Raw genomic sequence first — 14579 nt, 5'->3', positions numbered from 1 at the left:
GGGGCGGCCTGGAGCCTGGGTGCTGGAGGGACCGACCCAGGCTGCGGCTAGAGCTGCGACCCTGGGACCGGGCGCGAGGCATCTGCCGGGTCTTTCTTTTTCTCTGGGGGTCTCCCCTGCACCCAGCACAGAGCTGGGCACACAGTGGGTGCTCCTTTAATGATATCGAATGAATCTGTGGATTCATTAATGACCAAAATGGCCTGGCATGGTGGCTTCAGTCTTGGGGGAGGGTCATGGGCATGTGTGTGACACTTTAATGGACCGGGGACGAGGAGAGGATGACTTAAGAAGAGACAGGGGAGACAAGGGCCTCAGAACTGGGAGTGGGGGTGGTCAAGGAGTTGAAGGGGTGGGGAGGCAGGCCTGGACTCAGCGAGACTTGGTGGCTGCCTTCAGACGTCTGAAGTGCTGCCCTGGAGGAGGGAGTTGGGGGCTGATCGGGCATGATGAGAAGCCAGGACTCATGAAATATAAGGAAATCTGTCTAACAGTTTGTACTGTCAAACACCAGCACAAAGGTAGTGAGTTTCCCATCACTAGAAGGGCTCAGCCAGGGCTGGGCAGTGCCTGGTGGGGCTACTGTAGAATAGGGTCTCAAACTTTTTTTTTCCAAACTACAACCCATATAAGAATATAGTTCATGCTGCAGTCCTCCTCTGCACATGCACAGAGAGTTTTTTAAAATGCTACTGCTGACCCACTCTGTTCGCATGAGACCCTACTGCCTGGTGCTCAGCACAGGCCTGGGGAATGCATCACGCTAGTTGGCCCCAAGGCCCTATCAGGTCTGGGACTCTTGTGGCTGTCTGTCTTCTCAAGGAATTCAAACTCTTGTGAATAGTCAGATGAGAAAAACTCGTTTAGGAAGGTAAATCTTCGTTTTAAAAACTCACAAAACATTTACTCTTTTCTTATAAAAGAGTGCTTAGTGTTGACTATACCAAAAAGCAAAAAGAATGAATGTCACTGACTACTCAGAGAATGCCAATGTTAATATTGGGGTATATTTTATTCCAAGTCTATTTTTTTTTTTTTTTTTTTTGCAGTAACCAGGCCTCTCACTGCTGCGGCCCCTCTCGCTGCGGAGCACAGGCTCCAGATGTGCAGGCTCAGCGGCCACGGCTCACTGGTCCTGCAGCTCCGCGGCACGTGGGATCCTCCCGGACTGGGGCACGAACCCGCGTCCCCTACATCGGCAGGCGGACTCCCAACCACTGTGCCACCAGGGAAGCCCTAAGTCTTTCTTTTTTTTTTCTCGTTGTATATAGCTCTTTAAAAAACTTTTGCGATAACATGGCATAAACGATTTTGTGAACGTTTTACTGCACACTGTTTTATTGTTTTCCTTGATTGCTGTATATTCTTCCACAAGATTATTTTTAATGAATGCATTATATTTTATTGTACTAATGCATCATAAGAACTTAACCAAATTCTAGTTGTCATCAATTACGCACTTTCCAGCTTTTGCTATGTACGTATGTCTTAGTATACTTGGCCTGTAATTTCATTTGGATAAATTCCTAGAAGTGAATTTTGAAGAGTAGAAGTAAACTCTTAAGATTTTCATTATATATTAACAAATTACTGTCCAGTAATATACGCTTTTATAATCCCAAGAGCAATTATGAATGTGAGCTTCTCCATATGCTCATCAATCCTGGCTATTGTCATTAATTTGAAATCTTTACAAATGTGATTTTTTTTAAAAAATGGTATCTTGTTTTGATTTTATATTTCTTTAAATACTGGTGGGATTGAAAACCTCTGTGTATTTCTTTGTTTATTCATGTCCTTTGCTCCCATCTTTATTTTATTTTAAAGTATTATTATTACTTTGTAATAATAATATATGATATTTAATATATAAACAGTAAATATATATAAACATATAAATATTATGTTTATATATTAAGGATATCTTGCAAATATGTTGCAAATATTTTTCTTTAGTTATTTAAAATTGCTTTTCAAGTTGACTTATGCTTTTTGTTTTACATACAGGTTAACCTTCTTTTAAAATATTGCCAAATGTATTTGAAATGTTTGGACTTTGCATGTGATTCTTCTTTCCTCACTGCCCCCTCTGCCTCTTCCCTCCCCACCATGCACACTACAGATGTAGATAAGCAAGTACTCTTTATGGTTGGCGAGGGTTATCTCATTTTCCAATCTCATTTTTTTTCCGCCACTCTCCAGGTCACAGTCAGGTTATGACCATATAGTTAAACAGAAGGGTCATGGGAGAAAAGGCAACTGTGGATATTCCCTATAATCCCAAACTGCAGCCATGCTGGGGATTCAGGCCCCACTCTCCTTCCTGGGCACAAAGCCCTGTCACCCCGACTCTGCTCCACATGGGACAGAGGGGGGTTAGCCTGCACTCCTCCTGGTGTCCTCACCCCTGTCCCTGATGGGCTTGTCGAGAAGATTCCAGGGTGGAAAGGCCTTCGAAGCCCTGTCTCTTGGGCCGGGCACAGCCATTCCCGTCTGGGATCGGGCCTCTCACAAGCCCCCAACCTCCATCTGCCTTTCCAGCCCTGACCGCTCCACCAGCACACTCTCTTTCAAACTACAGATGCTTTCACTGTTGGAGGAGGTTAAGTAGCAAGAGTGAAAAGCTGTGGAGAGAGACAGACCTGTGTTCTAACTCTGGCTCTGGCCCCTGTTAGCTGCAAAATCCTGGACAAGTTACTTAACCTCTGAGTTGCTCAGAGACAGTTAGTTATCTGCATGCAAGTAATTTATTTACATATAAGAGGCAGGACAGCAAATAGGCTGTTGGTAATGAACAAAAGCAAAACAGGATTTTTAAAAGGCAGGAGAGGAAAACATTTTCTGGGAACTGTGATTTTCTTTTTAGATTTTCTTTGTCAGTTGATAAGTGGGTGGCTAGGTGAGAGGCCCATTTAGGCAATCAGCCCTGAGCAGGCTGGCTGGGCCTTGGAAGGCAGCAGTTTTCATTGTTTACGGATTCTCTGGGGAGCTTGAGAATTTAGCATGTGGTATACAGGAGGGCAGACTCTGTGAGGTCCGCCTTGCCCCTCATGTAGGCTGAGTCCTCACCACTCCCTCATGGGAATCTCTCCCAGTAACCACCTCCCGGGTTAGAACTGTGAAGACTTTATGGGTAAGTACCTGTAAACGTTAAAACAGGACAGTCGGGTCTGCTATAATGATTGTCTCAGAAATACTAATTTGTTCCAGTGCAATTGATACATGAGGGAACAATTTGAACCTACTGCAAATTTCACATTTGCTGATGAATGATTTCATCTTCGGGAAACACTAGGTGAAAGCAGAAATCTTCACCCAGATGAACCAAGCCGCCTGGGAATACAAAAAACACACACGGTCACACCCCAGACACCTCCAGCTACCTCAGTTCACCATATCCTTCCACATCTGGTAATCGCATAACTGATACCCTCGACCGTCCACCATAACACGCAGCCACCCATGTCCAGGAGCCAAGATCCCTTCCAACACCCACATCCAGAAGCCAGCTTCAGGTCTTTCTTGAGGTAAAGTACCATACTTAACATCGTCCTGATGAACTCCTTAACCATTCAATGTGTAAAGCCATGCTAGCGTTTTAACTAGGTGTATATTTTTAAGTTTCTTTTTTTTTTTTTTTTTTTTTTTTTTTGCTGTACGCGGGCCTCTCACTGTTGTGGCCTCTCCCGTTGCGGAGCACAGGCTCCGGACGGGCAGGCTCAGCGGCCATGGCTCACGGGCCCAGCTGCTCCGTGGCATGTGGGATCTTCCCGGACCAGGGCACGAACCCGTGTCCCCTGCATCGGCAGGCAGACTCTCAACCACTGTGCCACCAGGGAAGCCCAACTAGGTGTATGTTTTACGTGTCATTGACAAAGTTTTTGAGTGTTGTGCCCCAACCTCATTTTCCCCATAAGCCCTGTGATTTTTATTCCATGATTTTGCAGAGCGCTGTGAATTTTAGTAACACATGTGCAGACTATAGCCAGGACCAGCTACATAATGTGTGGGATCCAATGCAAAATGAAAATGTGGGCCCCCTTGTAAATAAAAACTAAGAATTTCAAGATGATGGCAGCAGAGCATTAAACCAAGCTCGGTGCCCTCCTAATCCTGAGGTCCTGTCTGCCTGCACAGAGACACACCCATGAAGCCAGCTCTGGTTGTAATAGAACTGACTATGCTAGCACGTAGCAAGTACTTGATAAATGTTAGTTGTCATTCCTATTGTGGTTTCTTTAATGTTTAAGCTATTTTCACACTGTAAAGCAGAAATTCTATAAAGACCCAGTCATTTATTTATCCATTTTACAAACATTTATTGAGAATCATCAGGGGTCAGGCACTGTGCTGGGCGCGGAGACCTGGGGGAAGGGAGTACCTGGCACTTGAATGAGTCGCCCTAGTAAACCCAAGGTAGGGGAAAGAGCCAACAAGCTGGGCCAGCTGGACTTGGGTTTTCCTGGTGTCGGATGTCCGGAGACAATTCCCCTTTGATCTCTCCTGTTTCTGCAAGTCTCGGGAGCAGAGGTACTGACAGCCTTTTGTTCTCCACTATCTTTTCAAGGATGTTTATAAAGTGTGAACAGCCTTGGAAGAGAGAGATAGTGTCTCCCTCTGGGACAGAATGCTAATTTGTTTGCCATCCGATATAATAAAGATAACGTCTACCTTGGGGGAAAGGTTGGGCAGGTTTTCTTGCAGCCCCTTAAAAAGATTGGTGTTTTCTAAGGTCAGGGTTCCTCAGCTATGATACAAATCCATTGTGTCCCAGCATCCACTTGGGCCTACCTCTGCACTGCCCAGTAGGACTTTGTGGGCAAGGGAAGCCAATGTGAACATGAAGTTCAGGCTACTTGCTGCTCCTTGAGTAATAAAGCCCTTTGTCTCTGTCTTCTACCTGAATCCATGAAACTGTGCAGGCCAGTCCAGGAGAGACCAGGAGGAGGGGCCAGGCCGGGGCACTGGGCACCTGGGAAACACCTGACTGAGCAGGACGGCAGGCAAGGAGGCTAAGGTTTGCCTGGGAAAGAGCCTCAGCAAAAACCTGATGAATAAGCTTCATTCAAACCCTGAGGCACTGTGAGGACCCGCCAGGTAGAGTTGGAAATGGAAAAGACAGCTGCAGGGAGAAGGGAGCCAGGGCAGGAATCCCTGGGGGCAACTTGAGGGAGGACCTCCTCCTTAGCAAGCAGGTGTAGGCCACCTGGAAGCTTGCTCAGAGCTTCCTGATTGGGGGTGGGAGATGGTGGCAAAGCCAGTGAGGAAGGGTCTGAGGTCTCAAAGAATCTTCGGACACCGGAGGGAAGCCCGGAGCCTCTGGCCAATGCTGTTCCTGTAGAAAGCCCCTCCTCCCAGAGATGATGACTTTCACACCCTGGTTCCCACCTACCTTCCCTCTCTCCCTCCCCTCCAGGAACTAAAAGTCCTCCATCCCAGGTAGAAAACAGAAACACCCACCCAAGGGAACCCCCAAACACAGGTGCCTTCTGCACAAAGTCCCCCTCCTAACCCTCGCCTCCCAACACAGCAAGCTGGGAGATGCTGCTCCTTGCAAAGCAGGCTCCTGGCATGTTCCTCAGGCCCTTCTCTGCAATTTCCCTCCTTTCCGAGGCTTCCCTCACTCAGGACAGTCATTCTGGATTCCAGTCAGGTACCCAAAGGGTTTCACCTACATTCCAGGAAATTTGGGTGAATCAGCTGCGAGGACTTCCCACGTTTCTCATAGTGCCATGCAAGCTGGCAGCACCAAACGGCTAACACCTTGTAGGAGCCCTGGTTTCACTGCCTCATTTGCTCTTATTACCACTCCTTCCACGCCCACACCTGGGCTGCATCCGCAGGGGCTGGACTCCTGATCTGCCTCAGTCAGAACGACCATCTTCCTGTGTTCTGGGGACTCTGCCCACAGCAGCCCTTTCCCGTGGTTCGGTAGTTCAGGGTCTGGCCTGGATGCCTGAATCAAACCTGTAAATTTGCTCAGCTCTCCCCTCTGGCCTCCGCATTTTCTCCTTGCCTTCCTCACGGGCTGTACTCATCTGATGAAAGGCTGTACTTTAGGTCCTGAGAAGGGAACAAGAAGTCGTTGTTTTTTGTTTGTTTGTTTTTAATGTGTTGGTCATTTATACAGAAACGCAGACTCACGGATATGGATAAAAGCACCAGTGAATTTTGATTTTGCCTCTCATTCTTGCCGAGGGCTGGTGGGGAAGGAAGGAGAGGCTCTAACCAAAGAATAAGGGTTTGGGTTTCACGGTCTTCATTTTTTTTTTTTTTCCCTTTGCTTCCAGTTTATTTTGACATCTATAGTGACAAGAGTCATAAAATGGGTTTTAATTAAATACCATAAAGCAATTGGAAAGAAACAACTCCCTTAATTGTTTTACTGGTAGAAAACCCTCTGGTCAAAAATATCACCTAAACTCAGACGCATATATCTGTTGTCACCTTGATAGCTTCACTTGAGTATCTCATCAATACCTCCAACCTCAATACATCCCCAAACCCAAATGAATGACTGTAGGTCTGATTTGCCAGGTACAGGCTCAGTTTAAGTTGTTCTCCCAGTTGCTCCAATGGTGCCTCCTTTCATTTTCAAATGTGTGCTGCTCGGGACAGAAACAACGTGGTGACCCTACCGAGAAGAGACTCATGTCTTTCCCTCCTGCAACCTCCCTCCATGCCTCCAACTTACTACTCCACTGATGTTCCCTTTCTCAGTTACTGGCACCATCCTCCTTCCTGTGGCTCAAAGTGGAGCAGGAGAATGACCCTCTCCCATCAAGCCTTGTGGGTTCTATCTCTGAAACCTTTCTCCAACCAAGCATTTCTCCACCTCCCTGCCACTGTACTTCTCCGTACACCATCATCTCTTGCCTGGGCTATTCTATGAGGCCTCCTCTCTCATCTAGTCTCGCTCTTTCACAACTTGATTTCCACCTTTTTTGAACCAAAAGTTGGATCATGTCACCCCTGCTTAAATCCCTGCAATGGTCTCTCCTTGCCCTTGGATGAGGAGTGCCAAAAGGAGCAGCCTTTTGTGATAGGCCCTAGCGTGATAGCCCAGTGTGATAGGCCCAACCAGCCATGAGTTTCATGTTCTTAATCCTTTAGGCAAAGTACAGTGATCTTTACTCCGATGGCATGGGGTGGGGGGTAGGGGGGCCTCTGAAAGCCAGGTCCTTGCAGGTGTGTGCCTGCTCTTGGCAGAGGGGCAAACTAACCAAGGGCGGTGGCCTAACTATCTCATAGGGACCAGGGCTTTGGGGTTTGGCTGCCCAGGACTGTTAAAAGCGATCAGACATTCAGGGGCTCTCCAGGCAATAACAGTCATGAAAGCTTTCAAAGCATTTTTAGAAAGCCAAGCTCACACTTAAATTAGGCTAATACGATAAGTATAAATTATATATACCAGTATATCTTTCCAGGGCCAGCCCAGGGGGAAGTGGGCTCACCTGCCGGGCTTCCCTGAGGAGGCCACCTGTCCTCTACCGTAACGACCCACAAGTACCCTTCGCAAGCTTTCTTCAAAGAGATTTTATTGCGCTGCATGAGTGTCCCCCCAAACTCATGTCGCCTCAGAATGTGACCATATTTGGAAATACAGTCTTCACTGATGTCATCAGCTAAGTTAAACTGAGGTCATACTGGATTAGTGTGGGCAGTACTCCAATGACTTTTGTCCTTATAAGAAGAGAAAAGAGACAAAGACACACAGCGGGAAGATGGCCATGTGGTGATGGAGGCAGAGACTGGAGTGGCGGAGCTGCAAGCCAAGAAATGCCAAGGATGCCGTCAACCACCAACTGGTAGAGAAGACGAGGATGGACTCTTCCCCGGAGCCTTTGGAGGGAGTGTGCTTTTGCCAACAACTCGATTTAGGATTTCCGGCCTCCAGAGCTGGGAGAGAATACATTTCTGTTGTTTTAAGCCACCACATTTGTGGTACTTCGTTACGGCAGCCCTGGGAAACTAATAGGAGAGAGATCCTCTTGGACTGCCCTCAGTGAGTCTGTTCCATTGCTCAACATACACCCAGCCCTCAGGACCGCACACCCAGAGGGCCCATCTGTAAATGCCCCTACCCCCATGTCTAGATCCCTCTAGATTGTGACCCTGTGACGGCAGGGGCTATATCTTATTCATCTCAGCATCCCCTGTGCTGGGCACAGTGCCTGGCACAGAGGTTCACAGAATAACAGGGCTGTTGGAGTGCCAGGCTGACTCTGAGTTTTGTTGCCTCTGCTGTATCCTGGGGAGCAGGGCTTGCTGGGACTCCTTGGCTCTGCTCCCCTTCCCTCCCCTTGGCCGACCCCTCCAGCTTCAGCTAGTTCCTCTCCCCAGGGAGCTGGGCAAGAAGGAGAGGACCTCACTTCCCAGCTAGGTTTTGCTCCAGGACTATTTCCATTTTCTTCTTCTCTGATCCTCTGGTTAAATTCCCCCACCCCATCCTCTTTCAAATTCCTTCTGGATTACTGTCTCTAGAATATCACCTGCGCTATGTATCAAGTCTCAGTTCTTCAAATAAGAGGGCTGGCAGCTGGTCCTGGATCAGGGCTGGGAGCCCACCCAGGAAGCCATCCTTGAGGGACTCCACCTGTTTCCCAATCCACCTGCAGAGTCCTTAATCCAACCATGATTTTAGCTCATCTGACTAATGATCTCATTTTACTGTTGGTTCTGCCTCTACCGTTAGACTGTCAGCATTAGACCCCAAGTGTCTGAGAATTCGCTCACACACTGTAGACTTAGCTAATTCATGTTCATTGACTTCCTGCTGTAGGAGAAGGAAGATCAGAGCAGTGTATCAAAACATACCAGTCTTGATTCTAGCCTAAGCAAATGAGCTTAAATAGGAAATCATCTCTGTACTACTTGTAATAGGGACAAGTAAATAGCCTGTGTCCAACTTAATTAAATAAATTATATCGCAGTCCACTCAATGGAACATTATGCTGACTTTAAAAATGTGTGCATGAAGTGTTTCATAACAACAAGAGGAAATGTTTAGGTTTAAAGTTATGTGGTAAAGTAGAATCCAAATTTATCTATGATGTGATAGATTAAAACTATGTATATGAGCTATTCCTGGAGAAGTAGCTAGAAATCTATCAGTGTATTAAGAGGGGTTTTTCAAACGTACTGATGATGTTTTTCTCCTCTCCAGTTTTAAATATTTTCCATATCTGCTATCGTGAGAATGTATTACTTTCATAAGGGGAAAAAAACAGCGATGGTAAACTTTATTTGAAAAAACTCTTTAAGGTCTGGGCTGGGCTCTCTGTCAGAACCCTGTGTTGGAAGTCTCTGCTGGCCGCCCTGTCTGAGAGGGCAGGAGGCCTCATCATGACAGCCCTTACTGAGCATTGCTTGTGGACAGAGGTTTAGGCTAGAGGCGGGTCTGACTGGGGTTCTAGGAGTGCACAAGACAACCTAATAACCATGGGAGGAAGAGCGCAGAGCAGAATGAACACTGGAACCATGGGTGCAAGCCCGCATCTGCCGCTGACCAACCGTGTGACTTGGGACACTCCCTTTTCTGTGGGCCGGCACCTCTTCCATGGCAGAATGAGCAGTGTGGACTCCATGATTGCCAAGGTTCTTCTGGTTCTAAAATTATGTTCAGACTCTTTTTTTCTTTCAGAATTTGAGAAGGGAAGCCTACCCGTAGGTCACAGATAGTGAATCTGAGCTCCTAGGTGCTGGCTTTTTTTTTTTTTTTTTTTTTTTTTTGCGGTAAACGGGCCTCTCACTGCTGTGGCCTCTCCCGTTGCGGAGCACAGGCTCCGGACGCGCAGGCTCAGTGGCCATGGCTCACGGGCCCAGCCGCTCCGCCGCATGTGGGATCTTCCCGGACCGGGGCACGAACCCGTGTCCCCTGCATCGGCAGGCGGACTCTCAACCCCTGCGCCACCAGGGAAGCCCCGGTGCTGGCTTTTTGACTGAGCACTGTTGCTAACTTCCAGGACTGAGTTTTCTTCTCCTTCAAGTTGAGTGAATGGATAAATTTAGACTCCTGGGCCTCAAGTCTACGCCTTCACCCCTGCCCAGGCACTCAGCACGGAGCCTCCTTCTTGGGTACCCCAGGCCTGGAAGATGTTGCTTGGGGAGGCATTAGTCCCCCTCCGCCGCAGAGGGAAAATGAGAAATGAACTAACTGGTGTGAGAACGCAGGGCACTTTTAGAGAAAGGGCCTTGAAGCCCAATCCTGGGAGAATGACAGAGGCCTTTGTGTGGCCCAAACACCAGGTCTGGGAGCCAAGATCTCACGAGCAGAGCTTGCCCTTTGTCACCTCGGCTCCCTCATCCGCAGTGGCCTGACACCAACACATAGCACACTCCCGTGGCGGGTCCAGCCATGGGGGAGCCCCCGCCCCAACCGGCATCAATCCCATTGGTCTGTATCTTTTGCAGCCTGGGAATCTTGCCCTCGCAAGCAGACCTCCCCCTCCTCTGTGTAGCAGGAGCCACGCCCACCAAGACCATAACCACCACCCCCTCCCCTTGCTGGACTGTTGAGTACAGAGCAGTGGTCCGAGAACTTGGAGTTGTGCAGATTTGGGTTTGAAACCCAGCTCAGATGGTCAGTCTTTGTATCGTAAAATGGTCATCCTCTTTTAAGTGAGTGTCTCAGGTTGGGTCCTGCTGGAAGCAAACGCTGAGATGGAGTGAAATGGAAAAGTTTATTGGGAATAACACCTGTGAAAGGAAAAGGCAGGAGGCAGGATTGGGCGGGAGCCAGCACAGCTGACAAAGCCACGAAGTCCCTACAGGTGCTGTGGGATTCTCTGGGGCGCAGACTGCCTCTTAAAGGAATCCTGTGGGACTGGAACTAGCCAAGTCCTTGCACCACTGCCTTGCTCAGTCATTGACCTGAGGGTCACCATGAGAAGGGAGTGCTCCTCGCTTGAAAGTTGAGGTGCACCTGAAGGAGCTGACAGCTGGCGCTACCAACTAACCACTCTCCTTGCAGCCAACAGTGTATCCATTCTTAAAGGCGTATCTCTGCGTCTACCTTGGGGAAATAACCGTTCAGCATATAAGCCCCCACCAGCAGAGGATAAGCGCTCAGGGCATGTTAATTCCATTCTTTGGCTTTGGAGCCAGGCAGACCTAGGCTTGAATTCCAGCTTTGCGACTTCCCTGTGTGACCTGGGCAGGAGTGATTCAGGACAGTTAGCATTCCCCAGTTGCACCTGATCACACAACCCGGACCGTGACTCAGTCATGATGAGAGTGCGTGTTCATTTCCCTGAATGTCAGTTTTCTCAGATGTGAGGTGGGGATGGTGATGTGTACCTTGCAGGGTTACGGGGACATACACAGGGCCTGGCACTCTAGTTCAAGTCTTAAGATTGAATGAATCAGGATGAATACATATCTGACTTCCTGCCCCATCTCAATCTAAGTGTTTTAAGGCTGGCCAGGAGTAACTTTATTAGCAGCATGAGGGTCTATCAGGGCATAAATTATATGGAGGTAAGCAATTTTAACCCCATCCCAAGATGAGAGTCTCCCACTTTGGGAAGCCTAGGAGAGAAGTCTCCTTTAAAGATCTTGACACGCTGCCCAGAACCCAGGCTGAGTCTATTCAAGCCACATCTGTATCTTCCTTCCACGTGGAAATGTCATAATCTTATCCTTGCTCCAATTTACTGATACCCCAAGTCAAGACTGAACTCTCTGGCCCCCCATGGAATATCAACCTCAATTTGGTTTCAGATTCTTGCCCCCGAGAACGCCCAGCAGTCTGCAGGTCTAGGAGGTCTCCATCAGACAGACCTCTGGGAATCTGCTCATCTCTTCCCTTCTCACTCACCCCTCTCTGTCCCCATCAGACGCCTCGGGAGGGGAGAAGGAAGGACAAACAGATAAAGAGGGGCATTTGTCATAGAGACCCAGAAGCACACCAACCCTGGAAAATGGGCAAGCCAAGAGGTAGCTGGACTCAAAGGGAAATGGGAAGGGAACTGGAGGCAGGCAGGGAGAAGATGAATTAGATTCACACGTGCCAACATCCTAAAACCCAAAAGGGACGCAAGAAAGACCTCAGTATGCAAATGAGCCTGGAATTCTTCTCCAGACTCCTCTTCATGCCCTGCTTCCCTCACTTGTTTCTACCTTCAGGGTTGGTGTCAGGATGAAACGAGAGGCCAAGTGCCCTCTACAGGTGTCTTCACAACTATAAAGCACTTTTACATGCCCCTCCCATCCCTCCCGCTACTTGGCCCAGGCTGACTAGGAACAGAACAGCCTGTTTATATTTTTTATTTTTTCCTGGTAGGGGAAGGGGGTGGAGATTGAGGAAAGGAAAGATGGGTCAAGGATGATTGGCAGGGGCCCCACCTTCTTTTGTCCGCTTCCCCTGGTACTCTGGCCCCTCAGGGAAATACACCTGTTTAAGGCCAGCAGCCAGTGGGGACAGGTTCACCTCTGCTGCTTGCACTACCACTTCTGTGCTGAGGAGCTTTCCCAGGGGAGCGTGAAGGACTCTTTCTGGAGCCATGAGGGGTGTCCACTGCAGGAGGGTCCCCTGGGTGTTCCTGAGCTGCCTGTGTTCCTGCATCCTTGGGCCAGTGCTCCTGGGTAAGTGATGCATCTGGGGCAGCATTCTGGGGACAGGGTAGCAGCTGACGTCGCCGATCCCATCCGAGGAGCTGGGGTCTGTCATGGGGAGAGAGACAGAGAGGTAGAGAGAGGTGAATGGATAGAGATGGGACAATATAGGGGAGAGAGAGGGAGAACGCTAAAGAGACCGAGGGAGGAGGATGTAGAGACAGAGAGAAGCAGGGAGATGGGGGAGTGTCCTGGTTTGGGGAAACTCACTGGGGGAACCAGGGCTTATTTTGTGGAAAGAGACAGGTAGGCAGAACTGTAGAAAAAGGGAGAGAGAGTTGAGAAGGAATGACACAGAAAAACAGGAAAGCTGGATAACACCCAGAAGAAAAACTTGCAGAAAGATATAGAGTCAGAGGAAAAGACAGGTGAGAAACAGATGAATCAAAGCAAAGTACATCCAGAGAGAGGAGGGAATCGGAGGAGACAGGCAGGATAGAAAGGAAGGACCAGGGGAGAAAAGAAGCGACTGGCTTGGAGAAAAAAGGCAGGACAAAAGGGCAGCTGAGACAGGCAGTCGGCTTCTTGCCTCTGAACTTGGGTTTAAAAGCTTCCTCTTGGGCTAATGCCCCCAGGGCAGGGCTCATAGCCCTGGCGTTGGCCTTGGCCTCCTCTACACCCTGCCTGCCCGCCTCTATCTGGAGCTGCAACTAGAGCTGGAACTAAGGCCTTTTGGGGAAGCTCCCCCTGGGTCCCCTGTCCCTTCCTCACTACCTTCCAAGCTGCCCCCCTGGCCCCAGGGCCAGGTTTCATTCTGTATTTCTGGGTGTCTGAGTCTTCTGAAAGTTTCTGGGGCCAGGAGACGGTGAGGGGTCAGGAGCCCAAACCAAAGATATAATCACAGCTCCCTCCCCTCCTCAGCAGGCCCGGGGAAGCCTTCACCCAAGGAATCATTTCTCACACAGTGGGTCAGAGGAACACATTCTCTTACAGATAGTAAGAGGCACAATGCCAAGGATGTGGAAGATTCCACCTTCCTTGAAATGTTTAAGGGCTTGGCTAAGACCAAACGGAACGCCCACCATCTACACCACCCTCACACCCAAAGCCCCTCATCCTCCCTACTCATCACACAGTGAGGAAACAGAGGCCGGAAGGAGCCTTCGGAACCTTCTGTTGCCAGCCCCATAGGGTCTGTTCCTGGGGGTAAACTAAGTGGTGTCTGTAGGAGTCATGACCATGGGCAATGGGGAGAAGGGGGCTTGGATTTAGGGACCTTGGGTCCAGTCTTGGCTCTGCTGCTAAGTGATCTGGTCCCATTACCAGGTCCTATTGTATCTCTCTCCGGGCCTCCGTTCCCCTATGGAAAAAGGATGGCATGGCCCCTGGATTGCTAAGTTCTTAAGGGGCAAGGACTGGGGTGGGAGTGGGCAGGGGAAGGCAGGTGGGGAGCAATGGGGTGTGGGCGAGAGGAGGACCCTGAAGTTGGAAGGGAGTCCCCACGATGGCTCTGAAGCCGCGCAGGGTGCCCTGGAACCGAGTCCTGTGCGTTGCGAAAGGGCACAGGATGGAGCAGGGTCAGGAAAGGAGGGGGAGTGGGATGGGAGGTGGTGCCGCAGGCCTGTGATTGAGCATCCAGAGGACCTTGGAGGGAAAAGTAGTCTCTGCTGGACAGGCAGTGGGTGCCCCACGTCTGCCGGGGTGGGGAGTTCTGGGAAAGTGGGAACTGGTCAGTCCCATTCCCTTGGCTCCCTGAAGGGGACTCACGAGTGACCTGCCTATATTTGAACCCAGGGTCTGCTTCCACGTTGCTGCCAGCACCCTCACCCAGGCCTGGGTCATCCTTGGAGCAGGTGTCTGAGCCTTCACCCCAGGTTGAAGGGAGAAACCCTGGGGTTTCCATGAAGGTGCTGTAGTGTAAGGGCTTCCTTAGGAAAAAGCCCTGGATCCTGAAGGGGAAAGGGGAAGAGAAGGGTGGACAGAGGTGGACTGGACAGGGAGCCAGCGGAGACTTGGTGCCTACA

At 49.4% G+C, this 14579-nt stretch overlaps 1 protein-coding gene across 1 annotated transcript in view; it reads left to right on the top strand.

Annotated features, from left to right (window-relative positions):
* Positions 1-12503: 12503 nt before the first annotated feature.
* Positions 12504-14579, top strand: part of MUC4 (mucin 4, cell surface associated) — a 58435-nt gene continuing 56359 nt past the window's right edge. Inside the window, 1 exon segment of the mRNA XM_060010140.1 lies at positions 12504-12585. Coding sequence (XP_059866123.1) covers positions 12504-12585 — 82 coding nt within the window.

Source organism: Delphinus delphis, chromosome 4 (assembly GCF_949987515.2).
Source record: "Delphinus delphis chromosome 4, mDelDel1.2, whole genome shotgun sequence".
Taxonomy (NCBI): Eukaryota; Metazoa; Chordata; class Mammalia; order Artiodactyla; family Delphinidae; genus Delphinus; species Delphinus delphis.
This window is presented reverse-complemented; position numbering and strand designations above follow the sequence as displayed.